Source organism: Chironomus tepperi, unplaced genomic scaffold, assembly GCF_022539635.2.
Source record: "Chironomus tepperi strain 1889 unplaced genomic scaffold, CSIRO-AGI_Ctep_v1 contig_223, whole genome shotgun sequence".
NCBI lineage: Eukaryota > Metazoa > Arthropoda > Insecta > Diptera > Chironomidae > Chironomus > Chironomus tepperi.
The window spans coordinates 1,154,271-1,177,731 of NW_027226345.1; the positions used below are offsets into that span (position 1 = coordinate 1,154,271).

At 31.5% G+C, this 23,461-nt stretch overlaps 5 protein-coding genes across 8 annotated transcripts in view; 3 read left to right on the forward strand and 2 right to left on the reverse strand.

Moving 5' to 3' along the window:
* Positions 1–4,239, forward strand: part of Drip (aquaporin homolog protein drip) — a 42,572-nt gene extending 38,333 nt beyond the window's left edge. For 3 of the 4 annotated variants that reach the window (XM_070640756.1, XM_070640757.1, XM_070640755.1), the window contains 2 exons: positions 1,864–2,073; positions 2,127–2,705. In XM_070640756.1, coding sequence (XP_070496857.1) covers positions 1,864–2,073; positions 2,127–2,315 — 399 coding nt within the window. In that variant the 3' untranslated portion in view covers positions 2,316–2,705. Of the gene's footprint in view, positions 1–1,863; positions 2,074–2,126; positions 2,706–2,730 lie in introns of those variants that run through there. The other variant, XM_070640758.1, reaches the window with a different exon arrangement.
* Positions 4,240–6,575: 2,336 nt separating this feature from the next.
* LOC139091114 (zinc finger matrin-type protein 2-like) lies at positions 6,576–7,043 on the forward strand. The gene has a single exon (XM_070641057.1). It carries the CDS (start codon positions 6,576–6,578, stop codon positions 7,041–7,043), a length of 468 nt encoding a protein of 155 aa, XP_070497158.1.
* A 63-nt stretch (positions 7,044–7,106) lies between these two features.
* LOC139091115 (putative ATP-dependent RNA helicase TDRD12) lies at positions 7,107–12,162 on the reverse strand. Its single transcript, XM_070641058.1, has 4 exons — positions 11,977–12,162; positions 10,174–11,913; positions 9,447–9,862; positions 7,107–9,048 (listed from the first exon to the last, which is right to left on the reverse strand). Exons 1-4 carry the CDS (start codon positions 12,160–12,162, stop codon positions 7,107–7,109), a joined length of 4,284 nt encoding a protein of 1,427 aa, XP_070497159.1.
* Positions 12,163–12,545: 383 nt separating this feature from the next.
* Sin1 (SAPK-interacting protein 1) lies at positions 12,546–15,296 on the forward strand. Its single transcript, XM_070641032.1, has 3 exons — positions 12,546–12,714; positions 13,098–14,101; positions 14,162–15,296. The coding sequence occupies exons 1-3, from the start codon at positions 12,642–12,644 to the stop codon at positions 14,567–14,569; spliced, it is 1,485 nt and encodes a 494-aa protein (XP_070497133.1). The 5' UTR covers positions 12,546–12,641; the 3' UTR covers positions 14,570–15,296.
* A 171-nt stretch (positions 15,297–15,467) lies between these two features.
* LOC139091094 (CD63 antigen-like) lies at positions 15,468–23,079 on the reverse strand. The gene is made up of 4 exons (XM_070641036.1): positions 22,970–23,079; positions 22,218–22,506; positions 20,966–21,324; positions 15,468–17,685 (listed from the first exon to the last, which is right to left on the reverse strand). Exons 2-4 carry the CDS (start codon positions 22,281–22,283, stop codon positions 17,403–17,405), a joined length of 708 nt encoding a protein of 235 aa, XP_070497137.1. The 5' UTR covers positions 22,284–22,506; positions 22,970–23,079; the 3' UTR covers positions 15,468–17,402.
* Positions 23,080–23,461: the final 382 nt, after the last annotated feature.

Sequence of the window (23,461 nt, forward strand, 5' to 3'; positions counted from 1 at the left end):
TTTTCTCGCATTTTTTTTTAACTGAGATACAATTTATTGACTTTTTGCGGAGCAACATTTCATCATTATCTTTTCACATAGTTGTAGTTGTTATTGCTTATTATAATGCCGTTCCCTTAACATGAGTGGATTCTTCATCATTTGTATTGGATTTTTTTATTTTTGCCGGCTTGTTATTATGGATTATTGCACTCGGTTTGGCTGACTGATCAGCTGATAGTTTGAGTTCGATGGAATGGTAATCTATCAAGCTTTAATGATGATCCTAGATGCAAGATATGTGATCATTCTCAAAGAAATCTTCAAGATAATCTTAACGGATTTTAGAAATTCAAAATGTTAACGGCTTTTTGAAATTCAAACTTGAACTGAACTGAATTGAACTCATTTTGATTTGATTAGTTCATTTCAATTCGACTCAATTTTGTTCAGTCCTAAACAATTTAAATTTTTGAAACCCGTTAAATTTCAAAAAAAAGAACTCATCCTTTTATTTCAAGCAATTTTTCAAACAAATTACAATATAGTCATAAATTTAAAAGCTCTTGAAAGCTGCTTTATATTCATGTCTAAAGGATGACTCATAAACTTGAATAGATATATAAATCAGAGCGGCACCTCTTCTTCCTTTCTTCATTTCATTGATATGTTAAAGGCGTGGATCTTTTGTGCTTGCACAGAATTTACTGTGTCCTTCATGCCAACTTTTTTTATTCACATTTTTCATTTGTTAATTTATGTATCATCCGTCATTTGATGTGCAAAACGAGATTGCCTTTAATAATTTTTTTAATGGAATGTTAGCGAGTTTATTTCCTTCCTAATGTGTGACTATGAGCAATATCGTGAAGAATTTCTCATTTGATAGCTACATGATTATTATTATTTCCTTCTACTGTTACTTAATGATTATCATCACTTACACAATAGTGTAACTTTCACAGTACAGAACGTTCTATATGACTTCTATTGTTCATTAACATTTCATGACATGAAGCTGATGTTAATCTTCTCGCGACTAAAAAGTTAATTCATTCATTTTGAGGAATATCAACACATCACGATATTCATATTATAAGTGCATTATCGCAATTAATTTTTTATTTTCCCTCATGCATTTTGATGATCTTATAGACTGAGATAATTGATGATATAATTAATTTAATAATATTTACATTGTTGCTTTATGTATTTTATTGAGATTAATTTATCAAAAAGGCTAATAAGTGGATATAAATCAATCACTTCCTTATGATAATCCCAACTTGCTTTATTGCTTTGGGATTCGAATTTCTGGAAGTTGATGCACAATAAGCATCATTTTTGCTTGATTTGAATGACATGATAGAAGTGAACAAAAGATAATTTCTAGAAAAATTCCAAACAATTGAGAATTAATTTTTATATGATTAGTACCTGTCATGTGAAAATATGTGCAATCTGTATAGGAAGACGATCACGTTATTAAATGTAAAATAAAGTTGATACTTGCAAGATTTAATCGAAACCTTTGTTCTCATTAATTAGTGTGAACAGAGAAATTAATGAGTCGGAAGTAGTTCTAAGCAATCTGTAAAATCGTCAAAATAACGAATTTCAAAAATTCAAAAAAATTTCTTCAAAATTCCTTTAATTTTCAAATTTAAAATAACCGGTGAATTCGCCTTAGCTGTCAAATTCAAATTTTTTCCGTTTATGTCATTTGCAAACGACCCCTAATTCAAAATCTCATCCACCCTTTGATCCAGTGACATCCAAATCATCACTTCAAAGTCAATCCTCAATTGCACTTCAAATAAACAACAAATCTTGTGGTTTTGAGATGAATAATGGCACTAATCAATCAAATATTTCTAATTACAGGCAGCAACACCTGACACATATGTTGGAGGATTAGGAGTTACTGGCTTACATGGATCACTTTCAGCCGGCCAAGGTGTTCTTATTGAGGCACTCATCACCTTCATTCTCGTATTTGTTGTACATGGAGTTTGTGATGGTCGTCGATCGGATATTAAGGGATCTGTACCACTTGCTGTTGGACTTTCAATCACAGCTGGTCATCTTGCAGCCGTAAGTTGATGTTGCTTGTTGCTTTATCATATTTTAATGCTATAATTAAACAGATTAAATTCACTGGAGCATCAATGAATCCAGCAAGAAGCTTTGGACCAGCTGTAATTATGGGAAATTACACAAACTTGTGGATTTATTGGGTTGGACCAATAATCGGAGGATTAATTGCCGGTGCTGTTTATAGAATATTCTTCAAAGTGCGCAAAGGTGATGAAGAAGCAAATTCCTATGATTTTTAAGATGCACCTACATACATTATGAAGCTTTTAAGTGTATAAGTTAAATGATATTTTTTAAGTTCTTTACACACCATTATTGAAATAATTTTTTAATTTCTATGTCTCGCTTTACATTTTATTTTATCATAAAATGCTAAAAAATCTTTTATCTCGAAAACCACAAAGTGCTATTTTACACAAACACAAACACAACACACACGCGCGCATTGACACAAGGCATGCACTGTGTTTTTTTATTATTATTTTCTCATAAGTTTCTTGTAATATATAATTTTAATTATATGGATTTTTATGGATTTAAATTATTGCAGTTGTTTTTCTGGAAAAATATATGCAAAAATTTACAAAAAAAAATTTTCAAATAAAATTGTATTTTTTCTTTTATTTAAATGACTTACTTTTTGTCCATCAACAGGATAAGTGTTTCCCGATGATGAAGAAATTTCTCCATCAACTTCGTCACAACCTCATGCATCAACAATTGACATCAGCTAACATCCACTAGTGTGTCACTTATATGCTTTACTAACAAAAAATAATTGGCGAGAAATTTACTAATTTTAAGTATGTTACGGTAGATGGGTATTATTAAGTGATTTGAAAATTAGAGTAGATATGTGAAATATTATGATATTGTGTGTATAATTAACTATTAACTATTTTTTTGTTGTAAAATGTTTAAAATATGTAACTAACTTTTTAACGGCTTTTTGAGATTTGAATATGTTTTTGTAAGATAATGTAATTTGAATTTTTGAAAACCGTATAAATTCAAAATTTTGAAAATGGTTAAAATTCAATAATTTTTGAAAGCGTTGAATTTGAAATTGTGAAACAAATGAATTCAAATTTTGGAAAACAGTTAAATTTTGAAAAACATGAATTTCAAATTCAGTGAAAGCTTTCAAATCATCTCAATTTGTTCTTAGAAAACCCTACAAATCCAAATTGTAACGTTCTCAAAAATAATTTTTAACCTCCAAAAAATTTAAATCTTAAAAATTCGTTAATCTTCAAAATGAATCAAAAAACAAAAAAAATTAAATAACTTTTGATACAAATAACAAAAGTGCTTTAAATAAATTAACAAAAAGTTTAGCAAAGCAGCCTTTAAATGAATGAAATATTTTTCTGTATACTTACTATATAATAACACCTTAAACATTAATTAACTAACTTTAATTTTTTTTTGCTGTTTCTGCCTCTTAACATGTCATCAAATTGATGGATATTTTTTTTTGAGAGCACACTTAATCAATCAAACTACTCCAAAGATTTTTTTTTGTTGTGCAAAAATTACACATTTAATTGATAGAATGACATTGAAATGAAAGAGTGAAAAAAGAAGGTGGGTGCATGTCTCGTGAACTCGTTTTATGTTAAATGTGTGGTTTAAAAAAATTCACGTTTTTTTTCTCTCATTTGGATTTGATCAGTTGTATGCACCTCAACGACCTTTTCTTTTGATTTGTCGGTACCAAATTTATCACGCATGATAACTGTCGTTGGACATGATTTTATTTTTTGACAATTGACAATAGATCCAGTTAAATGTGTTATAAATGACCTAATAATGAGAATTGGAATGCTTGTTGGGGTCATTCACTTATGGACGTCTATTAAATTTGAATCAGAGCTTGAAATCGACACACTTGAAGTCGAATGGAATCGACAGAATTACCCCCCTGTCCCTCCAACCATCTCCTATTTTCAAATTTACAAATTGCATTAATTAAGCAATATTGATTAGTGTTAAAATCTTCATTTTACATTCCTTTAATTAACGATTAAATAACAAATTTTTATTATCTTTTAAGGTGTTGGAACGTAAATGTAATTAATTTAAAAATAAAAATAAGCATTAAGTATGTTGTAAAATGTTAATAATTAATTAAAAAGTCTACTTTACATTCTTTAAATTAAATGAAGAGTTTAAAAATAATTAAAATTGGTCTGTTAAAGTTTATTTATTTGAAGATAATTGTGGCAATATGGAAATTAACGTATGGTGATGATGATGATTATGAATGTATTTTTATATGGAACTTTACTAGTTTTATGAAATATGCTACATTTTCAGAATTAAAATTAAATTATAACGGTCAAAATTTGAATAAATGCAAATTAATGTTTGAAAACCGTACAAATGTTTATTTCAGAACCCTTCAACAGCAATAAATTAGTGTGGTTTTGAACCATAAATTTGAATTTATAACAGCCGTTAAATTTTGAATTCATACAAATATTACAAATTACAATTCAAACCGAATAGTTTCAATCCATTGACCCCCACGGATTGAATTCAATGAATTTTTGAGAACAAATGGAGAAAGAATAAATATCAAAGTTCAATTTCCACTAAAATCTTAAGTCTTATTCTTGTTTATTTTCAGCACACAAAGCCATTCAATTCAATTTTTATTGAATTTAAGAAACTCGTGATCACTTGATTATTAATTCATGCTCTAACTCAGCAAAAAAATGCGTGAATTTAATTACTAGTTATTTAAAATGTGGAAGGAAATGATACTTTAATTGCACTAAATTAAAAGACATAATGCATTATATTTTATGTGTTCAGCCACTGCCACATTAAATATATATTTTTTTTTTGTTTGAGACAAGAATTTACTGTGGGATAATACAGACTAGTCTCATTTTTTTACAATTAACTATTTCTTTATATCTTTAAATTTGTAATTCCACTGCTAAGTTGCTATCGGTTTTGTCGAATCAAAGGAAATGCACGCATTTGAATTAAAGTTAACATAGATTTTTCTGCCGATAAATTGTTTAGTAGTTTATCTGCAATGAACGGCAAATAGATTGTGAATTTATAACAATTCTAACGATTTTCACAAATTCGAATTTTAGCAAATTTCAACGATTTTCAAAAATTTGAATTTTAACGAACAAAAAAAAAATAACGGTTTTCAAAATTTCGAATCCGTTTCAAAAAACTGAGCATTATTTTCAAATCCTTTAAAACCGTTAGAGAAATCCACAGCATTCTTCCAAAATCCAAAATGCGCAGCAAAATCCTTAAAAACTTCGAACTTGATCTGTCATTCTCTCTCGCTAATATCAAGGTTATCAAGCATGCACTAAAGCTACATAAGTAAATAAGCATGCGAAATACTCGTTCCTTTAGAAAAAAAATATGCGTACATTTCTTAATGAATTATCAAAGCTATAAATTAATCTACACAGCATTATCAAAATAATTCTAATGACCTACATTAGCTTTAGAGCAACATAATAATAATAATTTTATTTCAGTACACAGACAGACAATATTTTTTTATTGGATCTCTTTAAAAGTTCATTCACATAATAATTTTTATGAATAGCTTTTCATTCAATGATTTAAAGATCTCCATTGATTCCATGTTATGCAATTATGATTCGTACGTTCAACGCAACCTAAATAAAAAATGAATTAAATTATAAATTTTAGCGAAGTTAAGAAAGCAATTATGTCATACCATTTATGTATGGGAAGAATACAAGTCCTTGAAGACATCTCAATTCAACAAGTCCATGGTCTGTGCATTGATAGAAACTGTTGCAATTACTTTCATGTGGCACATAAACTTCATGATATCGTTTTCCTGTTTCAGCAACCATTTCATCACAGTTAACATTTGGAAATGCTTCTTGTGCCAATATTATTGCGATAATTGATGAAAACAGCAATGCTGGATGTTTTGAAAAAATATTGAAGATTTATGTCTAAATACCAAGTTCATTGAATAATTTAATAAAATATCTCATTACCAAACAACACTTTCATTTTGATGCGATTTTTAACTTTATTTCTTTATGATTCACTCTGTAGCTGTGGCTGTAAACCTTCACTGTTGTCGTCAATTTGTCTCAAACTGAATTTTTTTTTTATTTTGTTTTGCTTCTAGCCTTCGAAGAGAGCGAAAGTCTTTATTTATTAAAATTTAATTTTTTTTCTCTCAAAACTTGTTTTTGACTCATTTTTTGGTGTATGTATTGGGTATTTAGGAATTTATGCATTTCAAAAATTATTTTTGATAATTTTCATTTTTAACGTTTATTTTCATTTTGAAAATACAAATTATAGTAACTTGCTATAAAAATTCTAAAGAACTTTTAAAATTTAAAATGTCTCAAAGTTTTGCAAAAATTCATGACAAAACGCGAAAAATTCGAGAATTTCTTGCTAAATAAATTATAATGAAAGTAAGCGACAAACACAATTTGGGAGAATATAGACTCAGAGGCCACGAGATGTACAAGAAGGAATCAGAGAGTAAAAAGAAGCAAAAAGAAGTTCCAAAGAATATCACCAAAAATAAATTAGATTTTGATTTGAAAGCAAAGCTCAAAATTGGCAAAGTAAACATTGTAAATCCAAAGTTATTAAGAAATGAATTTTACTGCTCTGTTTGCGATGTGCTGAAGCATGACTCATTAAGCTATCAATCGCATATTACCAGTAAAGCTCACATGAAAAATATAGGCAAAGATTTAACGATTGCAAAAAGCTCATTGGATCAAGTTCGCTCACGTCTGAATGGTAAAACAGCAGTAAGTAGCAGCAAAAAGAATCCAGGAATTGTTATGAAGCCAACAGTTTTTAAGAAACACAAGCAAAAGGTTAAAAAAGAAGAGCCAATGTCTGCAGAACAAGCAGAAATATTCCAAACAATGGGATTTAATTATTTTGGACGTATAGGATCACCAAAACAGGCTTAACTTGTAAAATATTCTCTTTATTTTTTGAAAACATGAAATATATTGTAAACTGAATTTAAGGAACTAATAAAAATCGTCGTCACTGGAGACATTTGACTCAAAATCGTTGCTTTGCTTCTCATCTTCGTCGTCATCCCAAATAACTGGTTTAATTGCGTCAACTTTTTGCTTATCGTCAATGCTTAAGTGCCAACAAGGGTCATTATCACTAAATTTAATATAAATTGATTTTTCCTTTGACATAGTCAATCGTGGCCAATTTAATCCATTCAATTTTTTAGCAAGTCTTACGATAATATTTATCCCAGCCAATTCATGAGAACAGAACTTTGGCTTTAATGATCCATAAAGTTGAATGATCGTTCTCTTAATGTTATTATCTTGATACTTAATGGAAACATCTAGTGACGTCTCATTGATGCTTAATGCATATTCGGTGCAGTCATTAGCTGATATTAACAGATAAATCATAAAGTCATTCTGTCTCCATTCGATATGCGGTAATTTAAAGATGCTTTTCAATGATGACGTTAGTATTTCTGTTGACTTAATGGATGTTGCTTCTGTTGATTTATTGGATATAACTTTTGTTGACATCGATTCTGTTGACTCTGATGATTCAATGGGCGTAGAATATTTGGATTCTGTCGAGTCATTGGACATAACATTTGCTGAGTCAGTTCCACTAGCGTAATCTGAAATTTCCCCAGCAATACTTTCACTTTTTGCCATTTTCATCATTTCTAATGACGAACAAAGCTCCTTATTATCGTTAGACATGTCGCTGAACCAACTGGATGTATCAATCATCGAGTCATTGTCTTGATCGTCAGTAGATGATTCATAAAGCTCGTCGTTATACTCGATGCATTCACTTGCAATTCCTTCTTTGACAGCTAATTTGTTCAAAAAACACTTTGATTCATCGTCATAAAGCATCACATTGTAGCTACTGACTTTGGTTCCAGTAAATTGATGCTTCTTTTGATCATCTTTAACCACAAGCATTTTTAATGACTTCTGATTGTACTTTGAAATTAGTTTGTAAACAGCTGATCGTTGCTTTTCTGGCCAGAATTTCATATTATATTTTGGACAGATTCCGAGCATAGAGCAATGAACTGCTTGAAAGTGGAAATTTAAAAATTCTCGGGTAATTTCATACAGCCTCTTTTCGTCACATTTTTGGATTTCCCCGTAATCGACGAGAAGAACTTCGATTTGTCCATCTGCCAAAATATTGAGAATGACAGCACGTAAATATCGATTATTGGATTTAAACAGACAGCATTCATTGATATTAATGCTGATTAATTGCTTATGGTCTTTTGATTCTTCAAAAGCTTTCAAATTGTTCTTAACAGTCAAATTCTCATGATTAATGAGGACAACGAAGAAGGAATAAGGTGAGATGTATTCCTTAACAACTATTTGATATGATGTGTCATGTTTTAATTGCTTCCACAATTTAACAGATTCAGTAGGCTTGTTCGTGCTTGTTTTAGTGATTGAACTTTGATTTTGTTCCACTTTTATCAATTCCTTCTCTCTATTTTCAACTGGATCTTTGTTAACATTATTAATTGTCGACGAAAGGTCTAAAATCCTCTTAAAAATATTCTCATCAGTTCCACTAATCTCTAACTTTGAATGAGCCTCTGTCAATCGAAAAATCACAGTCTTATTGTCATTTTTAGCCTCAATGTTTTTACTAAACATGACATCACCAATAATAGTTTCGATTTTGGCAGAGAACATAGCATGCTTGGGAATCTTTCTCATAAAATTATTTAATTTATCGACATCACTCTTGTTGTACGACTTTTCGCCATCCAAAGGTATTAAATTCATGATTTGGAGCTTAGAAAGAAGGGGATCAAGCTTTGTAAACTGTTCGGGTAATTTTACCAATTTTGTTTCATGACATTTAGTAACCAGTGAGTGTAATGATGATGGAATGTCCGGTACATAGTCAAGCAAGCTTAATTCAACGATTGGAAGTGATCTGTAAAATTAATATGTTGAGATTAATTTATGGAATGTCGCATGTAGCTTTTTGACACCAAAAATGATTTTTAATAAAGAAATTTAAAATAATTTTCAAAATTTTAACGACTTTTTAGATTTTAAAATTTCAAAATTTTGTTGATAAATTTTTTAAATATCACAAAACCGTTACAAATTGAATTTGTAAATGTCAAATTATGATTTATGGAAGCTAAAATATGATCAAAAAGCCTAGTTGAATGATACTGCATTCCATTCATAAATTGATTTAATCGAACAGACAAGACAAGACAAAACAATTTTCTTGGAATTTCATCGGATCTGATAATCGATTGCCTTTCATTTTTAGTGTCGCTCGAATTAAAGCATGATATCCAAATTATTCTTGATACTTACTTTCGTTTTACTATTCTGCCACGAACCCATTTACCTAATTTATTGTCATTTTTTGCATATATTTCTCCCACTTTTCCTTCATTCAATGTCAATGCATTCCTCATCTCGTTACAATATCTCTGCATATCAACATCAAGTTTCTGTTGTATATATTCGTTTGATTGAACACACGATATCCATTTATTGTCATAATATTCTCGAATTTTAATGACAAAAGTTGTTGGACCTTGCTGTGATATCAAGTCGAATGTGATGAAATTTTTTAATATCTCCAAATGAATCGGCGGTTTATCTTGTTCTGAGAGCTTATGTCGATCGGCACAGTTGAATTTCATGCATTCACCAAATTGTGTGAGATTTTGACAAAGTGATACTTTGTTCATACACTTTAGGGTCTCATTCTTCTCGTAGATTTTCTGAATTGAAGTAAATAAATTAAAAATTAATTAAGTCGTTTATGTTAGTTATTGGATTTATTATTAATGGTATTTGACTTTAAATTAAATCAATTTTATGATTTGAAAAAATTCTAATTTTAACGGATTTTCAAAATTCAAATGAACTGAACTGAAATGAACTTAAAATTTAAATGAACTGATATGAAACGAATTTATGGCTCAAGCCCAGCCAGCCAGCCATAGCAACCAATCAAAACACGATTTAAATACCAACAAAAAATCCACAAAGAGCAATAAAAATTCATTAAATTGATGACAACAATATTTACCTCAATAACTTTTTCATTAGCCTTCAATAAATTTCGCCCAATCAAGAGGCTGATTAGTTCTTCAAACTGACTCACATTTTCGTTACTTAAAATGATTTTAGTCCTCAAAGCTGTTACTTTTTCATGTGAGTTTAATCGTTTTAAGATCTCATTATGAAAAACTTTAAATCTCTTTGAAAATTGATCACTGGTTGTTATAGCTAAGCATAAATTTAATGGCAAGTCATAATGAATCAAATTGTCGGCATTTTGGATGATTGAGTCATTAAGGATGGTGTCATTTATGATCAAAATGTTATTTGGGTTTGATTTGTCCCAAATTTCAGCTGTTTTTGGACTGTCACATTTTTGAGCATTTGATCCAAGCTTTTCTTCCAGGACTGACAATGTTTCAGTGTCACTGACAACAATTACGTTATTCTTATAAGAATCAAAATTAGTATTCATAAGTTTGTTGATTTTGTCTTGAGAATTGGTTGATATTTCAATTGATATTGAAAGTCCAACAAATGCAGCAGCATCGAGATAATTGTCCATGCATTTCACAATGTCTGCTGCTGGTAAGTGGTTTAATAGCTTGGTCTTTAATCCATTACTGTATGTCTTTGAAACGACAATAGTTTGCGGTATTTTAGATGAATATTGAGTCTTAATTATAGCATATAGTTCCTTGTCGAATAGATTTAACGATTTTTGATCAAAATTATCAAAAACAACATGTTTAAGAACATTTACGTCAATGATCTTGAATGATGCACTTTGGATGAGTCGAATAAAAGCTGGAGGAGTTGTAATTAAAATATCACATCCGTTCATCAAATCGATCTTCTTATCCTTGCACATTCCAACTGCCTTAATAATAGAAATATTTTTCTTCTCATAGTTTTCGCATTGCATAGCAATTTCATCGATCCTTGAAGAATTGTTAGTGAATATTATTGCAGCAGGTCCGAAATGACTTCCTTTAGTACGATTTAAAAGATTATTAATTAATGGAAGAATGTAAATTGATGTCAAACATTCTTGATTTGACGAAATAACAAACGAGTGCTTTCCGTCTGCAATTTGAGGCCAAATGACTTTTTGGATGTCGCTTAGTTTCTCATTCTTATAAGAAAATTTCTTCTTTAAGAAATTGTGAAAGCCGATGTCATCAATACTGTTTAAGAATGGATTTAAATCATTTCCATGTAGAATCAAATTATTTGGTAGTTTGTAATAAGGCTTAAGTCCCTTTTCAGAGTTAGAATTGTACATTTCAAGGCGCTGTTTTGGTTGAACAGTTTTTAATGGTCCGATATCTTTATCGTGGAGCATGTTGAAGATTTTATCAAAATTAGTTGTTGGCTTCGCAGCATGTCCGAGAGAAATCAATTTTTCAGATACACTATATTGATCATTTCCATCAAAAAGGAACAAATCACCAATGAACTGATTAGATTTTTCAAAAAAAGGAACAAAATGAGCATCACAATTTTTCTTATTATCGATTTCTCTGCATAACTCGACTGTATTTTTGGACCATCTATTCATATTTAATGGATTTAACCCTAACGATACTTTGTAGTATGTTTGAGTCTTCTCAAATTTCAACTCGTCAGGAATATTTATGAATTCTAAGACATTTGCTTTATAATGTCCATGATCGATGCAGAAAATAGTATATCCATTGTAGCTCTGCTTTAAGACATATTTTCCACGAATCCATCTCTTCCAAGGATCAATATAGCATCCATAAATCTGTGTAATTTGATATAAAGCATGAGGAATTGAAAGAACACTTGATTATTGCACAAAATTTACCTCATCATGCTTTGGATAATCAACTTTTTCAGTTTTTATAGAGAGTCGAGCTAATTTGTCTTGAATTCGATTCACTTTTCTTGTTTCTTTTTCCTTGTTCCTGGATTTATCACCTTCCAAAAATTTAATGTAAATTTCGTCAGGGTTACGAAAATTAACAAGTTGGACTTTTACACTATTAGACATGATTAATTATATGATTTTTCATCATACAATGATAGTTTATAGATTAACGAATATTTATGTAGATTAATAAAACCTATAACACTTTAAAACCAATAAAATTTAATTAAAACAAAAAAGGGTTTCAATCTCGAAAAAAAATTTCGACAAAAATTGACCGTTACAGAAAAAATTCAAAAATGTTCCGAAAAACAAGTTGATAGCCCCTGTCAAATTTTTAAGTGTATTTAAATTCTTATTGGTTAACTAAATTTTTTACCATCTAATCAGCAGTTGAGCAATTTAATGAAGAATTTCTCATTGAAAAATCATTAAATCAAATGCCTCAAATTTTCAAATAAATTAACGGTCAAAATAAATTTAAACTAACCTGCATACAACAACTCTGTTTCACAAAAAAGCTAGAAAAAAACAAAATCTTCGTAAATTAAAATTAACTAATAAAAGTAGTTTTTTCACTAATGTATCGTAATTAATTAAAGATGGCTACATTTAATAATAAGCACTGGCTATTAACTCATATAAGGAACTCTTTTATAAGCACAGATGATACAGGTAAATAGAAAAAAAAATCATTTTCGTCACGTCTTTTTTAGGTCAAAATATTTTTAAATCGTAATTAGGCCAAATTCCGACAATATTGAGGTATTGCTGTGTTTGTTCAATTTTATGATCTGTTTACAGTATATTTGATTGAATAGACCAATAAATGAGGAGCTAAAAGAAGCAAAAGTGCTGCTAGACTAGTCAAATATTTACTCATGGATCTTTTGTTGTCAATTTTTCAAAACAATAGATTCATGCCTTAATATGAATAAATCCCTGAAAAACAGTACAGCTCACTGTATGAACTGTTTTGCGTAAAGTCATGGCGATAAAATGACTTTTAGTTAAATTCAATGTAAATCCGACTAACTATGATTCATGTTTTTTTCTAGGAATTTCGGAACTTGTTATGAACAGCGATGATTTAGCAAAGAATCTTGCAAATTCGTATTCAAAAATGAAATTATCGCCTGGGAATAATACAGTAGTGGATGAATCAGTTTTCTACATTTATCCGGATCTAATAAACGAGGAAGAAGATTCGGAGGATTTGCTGTCACAGTCATTTGACATCAATTTTACACAAGAAGGACCGTTTGCCTTCCGATTTCGAACAAATACAGCAGCAAAATTAGAGAAAATCAGTGAAATAAGAAAGAAACAAAGTCTGGTTAAGACTGTTAAAGTTGACGATTCAATAATTAAATTAAATCAGGAGATTGAAGACGATAGTCAGTTGTTTGTACGGAAAGAAGTGAATACGAAATCAAATGAACCAGTGCGGTCGAAACTTACTGAACAATTTGAAACATTACCTCCAATACAGCTTAATAAATACCGTGAATATTCAATATTTGACGGATCGAGTTATCCAAGTAATGAATCAAAAACTATTCGAGTTTATATCACGCCCATTTCTGAGCTGAAAGATTATCCTATAAAATGTTGCGTCCATTCAATTGCTAAAATTGAAGAATTTATCGGTTTCATACTGTTCAAATGTATAAATTTATATCCCGAATATGTTGATAAATTAGAGGAAGTAAAGAATTATGGATTATTCATAAGTGATGAAAGCGGCGAGCCGGATTTGGATTTTCCAGCATTAGATTTGACTGAGAGTATAGCAAAGTATCAATTTAATATTTTAGCACTTGCCAAGCAAGTTATGCCTCATACACAAAATCGAACGCTGTCTGTTGCATCTGATACAACAACCGTTTTAATACATCCAGTCAATAGACAGTCATCAATTGATACAAATCGATCGCTTCCAACAAACCTCAGAAATAATCAAAACGAATTAGCTATGAATGTGCACGAGACGATGGTCGAGGCTCCCATCTATCAAGCATATCGAGTATATCTCGTGACAAAGAAGCATTTTAGAACGGAGGTAAATTAATTAATATTGAACGTTATTTTTGAAAACTAATTTTTGGGTTTGAAATTTTAGGTACAGCTCGGAATTTCAGCAGAGAAGATAGAAGTAGATCCGCTTCAACAGAAAAGCTCAAATTATTTCTTTAAACTTAAATCAACGCATTTTTCTATGGAGAGTGTGGCATTTTGCGAAATAGCGTCACGAAAATCTAGTCGATTTGAATTTAGAATTGCATATAATCCTTTACATTACGATCCAATGTCATTTGCTGCATCTACCTCATTTGATACAACGACCAGTTATTCCAGCTATACGTTAAAAATAATGACATTCGAAACAGACCCAACAACGGCTGAACAAATATGTCTTAAAGTGAACAATATTTTACTGCTAAGGACGAGTTCTGTGAGACGAGAATACTTGAGTAGGCACGAAAAGATTAAAAAAAGTTTTATACGAAAGAAAAAGTTTCCGATTTAAAGATTAAATCATCTACGGTGCATATAATTTGTGCTTGATATTCAGAATCAAATTCATGTGATCAAAGAGCTATTTTTAACGAATTTCAAATTTTTGAATGAATGCATTTAACGGAGTTTAAGAATTCAAAATTTAACGGATTTCAAAAATTCAAATAATTTTGAATGAAATTAACTCCATAAACTCACCTGAAATGAACAACTCTGAGTCAGTTACAAAGTAAAAGCTTAAATTTCTTTTAAAAAAGCTCTTTTAAAGGTGTCCAAGTGAACTGAAATAGATTAATTGTAAATTAACGAACAATCAGACTTTGATCAATCGGGCTGAAAAGCAATCTCTTTGAAAGCATGAATTTAAGATGAAATTCACACAACTATGCAATAAAAGAATATAAATAAAAAACAGATAACGTCAGTCAAATTGAACATGCCTTAGGCAATAAAAAGAATATGATTTTTACGTTTGTTAAAATATGAATGAAGATTTTTTAAAAAAGAAAGATGAAAAACATAAATATTAAAAACATTTCACTGCCAAAGAACACCTCATTAATAATGTAAATCATAATATTTAATAAAAATAATGGAAAACAAATAATAAATAAAATCGTCTAATACGGTAATTTGGTTAATGCAAAACTTGTAAATTTAAATGAAATGTGGCTATATCAAACTAATATTATTTTGTAACTTGTAAATATAATTAAATTGCAAAAAAATACTGAAAATCCTTGTTTTCTTAATTAACAAACTTTTGTCAAAATTTGACGAATTTTTAACGGTCGTTTAAAATTCAAAAATTTCATTTGCAGCCAGCTCCACCCCTGAAAATTCAAAAATTTATTTAACGGTTTTTTTTTTCGTTTTTGGAACTTTACTTTTTATTAATGCTACGCTCATTTTCATGTTTTTTAAAAATACACATTCAAAAAATGGCTTTTATTTTGCACTTTATCTCAAGAAATACATTTTCTCTATACATTAATATTATTATTATTCTTTTGTCATATCTCTAGTACTGGACGAACATTTTGTGTCTTTTTTACAGACTCTTATTATTTTCGAAACATTTCCAAGAAAAGGATCAATGAAAAACATTTTAATGAATAAATTGTCAAAAAATAAACGAAAATTGAAACTTAGTGCTTTGTAAATTTTAATGACATAATTCAACAGAGGGAAGATTCAATATCAATGAAGGACTTTAACGGTCTAAATATAGGACAACAATTAAGGGTGGTAAACTTAGCAGTATAATTTAAATTTTGAGATTATATTTTCATCATCATCGTTCAGTATCGCTTAGCGATTTACATTTTTTCTTCGAAACTTTCATATTAATTCAAACCAATTCTACTTCATTATTGTGACTCTTTGGCCTGAAGAATTATTTTATTTATTGTTTATTATTATTTGATTATTGTACTCGACAAATATTTTAAAAATTTTCTCTAGAGATCATTAAATCGAAAAATAACAGTGGAAAGTCTTTAAATTTCATGGATTTTTACTTTTTTTTGAGTTCTAAGAATTTTCTCGAGAAAAAAGTTCTCGTCTACGATATTTTATGGCATCAACTTTAAGCAGAAATGCCAGGAATGTTCTATAAATGCATGGACTATTGCTTAAAATTATAATGACTTTAGCGGTTTTCAAAAAATACTTTTGATTTATAACGGTTTTCAAAAATTCAAAAAATACATTGGTATGTAAAAAATTCAAACTTTTGAAATCCGTTAAGATGAGAATTTGAATTTAACGGATTCTTATTCGATTTTTCTTGAGATGTTAAACATTCCGACCTTTTGCATTAAGCCGATTCCTTGAATCTACAGTGTGTATAAGAATATGGAATATGTGATATTAAATAAATATAAAATATTTCGATCTGTATTATCCCCATTTCCCTTGCTTTTCGTAGAAATATATATTTGAATTCTGATAATTTCTTATAATGTTTGTGTGTGATGGAGGAATGAGTGACAATACTTATTGTGAATTTTTCATGATATCAAGGATACTTTAATTTCATCATAAGCCTTTCAATTCATAAAATTATTCGTTTTCCACGGGAAAATTCCATTATTAACTAAATCTTACATATTCATTTTTAAAAACTTCTATCTTGTTAATCTCTATGATTTAAGCTTGTGATTTTTTGTCTTTTATATTCTTTTATACTTTTGGCATTTGTCATTATTTGATTTTCCATTAAGATGACTATTCACTTAATTATTATAAACTAACGCAGTCATGTCCAAAAATTTATTTAATGCGGTACACTTATGTGCTTGATTTTCATCGAAATTCTTACAAAAATTTGAGCATTGAAGCTATGCAAAAGCACTTTGACAACTTACTCTAACGATATTATTGTACCAAAATTTAACGAACATTTGAGATTTAAAATTTTACCGGTTTTTTGAGATTCAAATTTCAGCCACTTTGTAATATTCAAATTTTAACGGCTTTTTACGATACATTTTTTTTGGACATAACTGACCTAACGAAAACATCGTCAAACTAAACTTCCTAAAATTAACATATTTCCTTCTCTCAAGTTTATCACTACACATTGCTACTGAGATTTAATATAAAAAAGATAAGAAAAATTACTGAATTAGAAAAAAATTTTCATAATAAAAATTCTTGAAATAATCAGCAACATAATACAGTTAAGAATAATCTTTAATTTATATCCAAGACATGAAATTGTCGTGGAAAAAATCTTTAAGCTCTTTTTAAATATGCTGTGCTGTTGCTGATGACACTTATGATAATAGTAATGATAATTATGAGATGTGAATGGCATTGGATGAGATTCATTTTCACGCTTAAACAGTTTCATAATTTTCGCGAAAAGCTCTCGAAAGTGCACAAGCGAAGACAACACCAATTAATTGGACAATAGCGATTCCAATTCCAACAAAGCCTAACAATAAGGACTTTGTATCTAAAAAGTTTAATAATTTTGGATAGCAGCCTTCTTTTGATGCATAATAAGATGTGCATTGCTTAACATTCTCAGGCAATATATGGCAGCATGTTGATGGAACTGTTGTATTAATATAAATGCGCTTCCAATCATTTGGTCCGTTTATTCCACAACATTGGGAAGTTGGGGAGGTCGTCGATCTGACTCGGTGACTGACCAATCGTCAAGTGTTTCACCTTCTCGTGGTACTTCCTGTTTTCACTAAGAACACCGCTGGCGACCGAAGCTGTGCCGGAATAAGTACTTTAAAGAATAGATTAAAAGCCTATTCAAACTCCTCGCCTGTAGGGTGGCAGCCCCACAAACAGGCTAGGTATAGTAGGTTTACAACTTGCTATATCCGAAATTTAACTGTACAAAGAAAATTACAAAAGGATAATAGGACTGGATTAACAACGACAACCCAATGCTTACGAACACGGACAACGATTGGACAATGGAATATCAGGACACTCTTCCAGAAAGGCATGCTGGCACAGGTGAACAAAGAATTCAGTAGATATGGACTGGATGTGCTAGGGCTGAGTGAAGTGAGGTGGACGGGCGTTGGACAAATGACATCACCGTGCGGTACTCTACTGTTGTACTCTGGAAAGGAAACCGAGCACAGTGGAGGAGTTGGGATTCTCCTAAGCAAGGCAGTTCGAGACTCAATTCTAGAGTGGGAGCCCGTATCAGACAGGATTATCAGAGTAAGACTACTTATGAAGTATAAGAAGCTTACAATTATTCAGTGCTATGCTCCCACTGAAGACAAGGAACTGACGGTTAAGGAAGCTTTTTATAGTCAACTTGACCAGACCCTGGCTAAAGTTCCTAAGCAAGATATGGTAATGCTGTTAGGAGATTTCAATGCCAAAGTAGGTGATTCAAATGAAGAGGTGGAGCATGTAATGGGCAAGCATGGACTAGGGGTGCGAAATGAGAATGGAGAGTTCCTTATTGGATTATGTGGAAGTCACAACTTGGTGGTTGGTGGCACTCTGTTCCCTCATAAGAATTGCCACAAAGTAACATGGAAATCACCGAACCGACGAGACCAGAACCAGATTGATCACATATGCATCAGCCGGAAATGGAGCAAAGCACTGCTGGATGTCCGCAATAAGCGTGGAGCCGATGTTGGATCCGATCATCATCTAATAATCGGGAAGCTTAGGTTCTATTTTAAGCGTGTAAAGAAGATCGCTCAGACAAGAAAGAAGTTTTGCCTCACAAAACTCAAGTCTACTGTAGCCAGATCCCGATTTGTCACCAAAATGAAGGAAAGTATCTCGAATGGCGATAACAACTCTATCGACGGAAAGTGGAGGCAAATCAAAGAAGGAATTGTAAGCGCCTGCGATAGTGAGTTAGGGAAAAAGCAAAACAAGCGTGAGGACTACATTCGTGAGAGCACCTGGAATACCATTGATCAAAGGAAGGAAGTACATGTGGAGCTACTGAATGCTGGTGAGTCGAGAGCTACCGAATTGAATAAGCAATACTCAGTGTTGAATAAGAGAGTCAAAAGGCAAATAAGAAACGACTGGAGGCGACATTTAAATGAACTTGCAGAAAGAGCACAAGCAGCTTCAGACTCTGGGAATATGAAGGACCTTTATTGCACCATAAAAGAGCTTGGTGTCCAGTCAGGAAAGAAGCAAGTACCAATCAAGTCAAAAGATGGAAAAGTACTAGTCACCATCGATGAACAAGCAGCCAGATGGAAAGAGCACTTTGAGGAAGTGTTAAATGTGCAACGTGATGGCATATGTGTGGAAGAGGTTGCAAACCCACCGTCTTTGGCAGTAGACATTCGTCCTCCTACAAAGAAGGAAATTATCGATGCTGTAAGAAGACTGAAGAACGGCAAAGCAGCAGGAATGGATGAGATACCAGCTGAAGTCCTCAAAGCTGATGTAAATGCTACCGCAAGCATACTTAAGCCACTATTTGACGAGATATGGTCGCTAGAGCAATATCCCGAAGACTGGAAGGAGGGTTTAATAATTAAACTTCCTAAGAAAGGAGATTTGAGTTGCTGCAATAACTGGAGAGGAATAACACTCCTGTCAGTTGTAAGTAAAGTGTTTATGTCTGTGATACTGCAGAGGTTAATGGAACCAATCGAAACAAGATTGAGGAAGGAGCAGGCAGGCTTTCGTCCATACAGATCGTGCATCGATCAAATTAGCACATTGAGGATCATCGTAGAGCAGTCAGTCGAGTGGCAATCAGCACTTTACCTCGTCTTTGTAGATTACGAGAAGGCATTTGACTCAATAGATCGAGAGTGCATCTGGACTGAACTTCGAAATTTAGGAGTTCCCGAGAAGCTCATAAGGCTGATACGTGAAGCTTACAATGGATTTAGATGCAGAGTGTTGCATGATGGGGTACAATCAGAGTCGTTTGTGTCACTAACTGGAGTCAGACAAGGAGATCTACTGTCACCATTACTTTTTCTAATTATTATGGACAAAGTAATGCGTTCGGCGACGAGAGGAAAGCCAAGAGGAATCGTTTGGTCCTTAAATGATCGTCTGGAAGACTTGGACTACGCCGACGACGCGTGTTTGCTGGCACATACCCATCAGGACATGCAAGGGAAGCTCAGAGATCTTGAATTAGAATCAGCAAAAGTGGGCCTTGTCATCAACGTCAAAAAGACGGAAGAGATTCGAGTCAACGCGAGGAACAATAGTCCATTGATTATCGGTGGACAAGTCGTAAACCGAGTTGAGCATTTTACGTATCTCGGCAGTAACATCTCAGCAGATGGCGGTACGAAGAAGGACGTGGACCAAAGGATACAGAAGGCGAGAGGTGCATTTATGAGACTCTCGAATATATGGAAATCCACCATCATAAGCAAGTCACTGAAGATGAAGATCTTTAATGCATGTGTCAAGTCGGTGCTGCTTTATGGATGCGAGACTTGGCTTGTAACTACAGACATTCAACAAAAGTTACGGGTTTTTGTGAATCGCTGCTATAGACGTATACTAAAAGTATGGTGGACTGGTGATCCACTTGACTGGCCGTCAAACCAAGTACTGCTGCAAAGAGCTGGTCAGGAAGACATTAATCGGGAAGTCCTCAAACGAAAGTATGGATGGTTAGGACACACGCTACGAAAACGAAACACTAGAGAATGTGTCGTAAATGGGATTGAAACACAAACATGTTTCACCGCGCTTGGATGGAATCCACAAGGAAAGAGACGCCCTGGTGCTCCAAAGGCAACTTGGCGTAGAACAGTGATGCGGGAATGTCAATTAGATGTCAAAACAGAGAATTTATACAAGCTTTGTGATGTGGCCAGTAACAGAGTCAGATGGAAGGCCTTTTGTAATAACCTAGGCTCCAAGTCGGAGCATGGTTCCAGTAAGTAAGTAAGTAATTCCACAACATTGCAATTCTCCTTGAACTAAACTCCAAGCATGTTGTGCCTCTATTGATGTCGTATAGTCTTCCATTGTTCTATTAAATTGTTTTTCGAGTACTTCCTTAAGTTCCGAGTGTTTAATATATCCAGCAACGCCAATTCCAATTTCAGTAATGAATACAATCATGAGGAATACGGAGAATGTCAATATTAAGCATGAACTTTCTCGCATTGCACCACAACAGCCGAGGAACGAGATGAAAAATATTAAGGATCCAACAATCATCAATACTATCGGTGCTGTCCAAAATGATTCTCCAATAAAGTTCTCATAATGATGATAAGAACTTTGAATTATTGCCCCGATGATTATTGTAAATAATCCAGTCATCTGGAAAATATGAAAAATTATTTTTATCATCTTACTTCGTTGACTAATTTTAATTAATTTGTTGATTATGTCGTCGCTTGTCGTAGCTTTAATGAGTGGCAACAGTGTAATTTGCAACATTAAAAATGTATGAGTGGATATTAAAGGAGATTATTATCTAGAGCGCATTAGTATTATCGCTTTAAGGAATTATTTCACCGTTCTTACGGAATTTGAATTCTTGTCTGAATTTAACGGTTTCTTGGAATTTGAATCTTTGTCTAAATTTAACGGTATTGTAGAATTCAAAAATTTGTCTAAATTTAACGGTTTTAAAAAAATTCAAATATCAGTCTAATTCAGCGTCAATAAATGCTTTTTTTTCATGGAACTTTCCTTTAAAAGGATGAAAAATTTTCTAATTAAATGAAAATCAATGGGAAAGTCAGACTGAATGAAAGAGACTAATCCACTGAAGATAATTGTGTTATCAGAAACTTTTCTAATTAGATTATAACGATGTCGGCAGCAGTAAATAAGATGAATGGGTTGACTTACAATGTAAAGTTCAAAATTATGGTGAATCCCGCAAATTTTGTCAATTAAGCTAACGCGGATTGTTGTTCTTTTTCTCATTGTCAATGGTTTTAAAATGTATATAAGGCACACTTAGGAAACTCTTATTAATTACTTAATTTAATTTATAGACATTAATTACAATAAAATAGTTTGTCAGTCAAGAGATGAAAATAAACTGATTAAAAAAGTCAAAAGACCCGAGTTCAACTGAGAGTTTCAAAAAAGTTTTTAAAATGAGGGATTCTCCTTAAAGTTTCTCTTTTGTTTTTGTTTATCATCTGTATGCTACATGCTAGATAGTTTGTAATGTCATAAAATTTGTGATTCATACTTACAGCAAAGAGAAAGTTGAAAATAAATACAAGATATTTAATACAGTTTATTCCAAATCCTTCTGCCATTTTTAAATGCTGATAATGCTGTAAATAATTATTGATAATTATCGTCTGTCTTCCTTTGCTCCTATTCAGACTATTTTCTGAATAAATGGTTGATGTCTAAAGTCTATATTTGATGTTTTATGTTCACTGACTATTGATAGAGTGCTCGTTTTTACTTGTTGAAAATGAACCGATAATAAAACAGTGTGATGCGAGCTCAAAAAGCCTTTTCGTGTGTTATTGTCTGAAAGGAACAAAATAGAAAGAATACAGAAAAATAATTTTATCGCTTTAATACACACGAAAGTGCTATTATGAATATTTATTTATGAAGATAGAGACTTTTTTTTTGTTTCCATTTTATACTGTTTGGTCGTGAAATCACGATCGATAAATTTCCATAGCAACCTGAAAGTGCTTTTTCTGCACTTGAAAAGGATAAAAATTCAATTCATGCTACACAATTGCGTGAAATTCAATTTTTTAATTAATTATTCAGTATTGAAAAACTTGTTTCGAGAGCAATTTCTATAGCTTGATTGCCTACTGCGATGCTTTTTGGATATAGAAAGTGTCACTGGAAGAAATTTTGTTGTTTTTCACAATTTTTTTCTCTTTAAAATTTTTAATTCACTTATTTTTCAATTATGCTTTAAGAATTTTCACTAAACTTCATATCATATGCATAGCTTGTCACTTGACATTACCTTTTAAACCTTTCAATTTGCATGAAATGTATGGAATGATGTTCAAATAAAACTTTTTAAACAGAACGAATGAATTATGATGAAAATATTTACATGAACTGAGGTTGTCAATGTTGAAATTGAATACTTCCGTTTTCAGACATTCAATATCGCGATATTCGGAGTTACTCCATTTCTAGTCAAACAATCTCAACTATCTCGTCGACAACATAAATTCAAATTTTACAATAACGTCCGATTTATCCAAGACACAATTTCAAATTTTACAAAACCGTTGACATAGCCGAGACATAATTAAATTAAGCTCAATTTCCTTATGTACTCACTAAATTGTCTTGTACATACATTTTTATCAGTCACTTTACCTTGGTATATGTTATTTCTGTCATGTGGCTTTAAAATAAATTAATAATTGAGGTAACAAGTTTATTTGCGGAAATTTATCGAAACTTTATTCTACACTTATAATATAGCACGAAACCGTTCGATCAT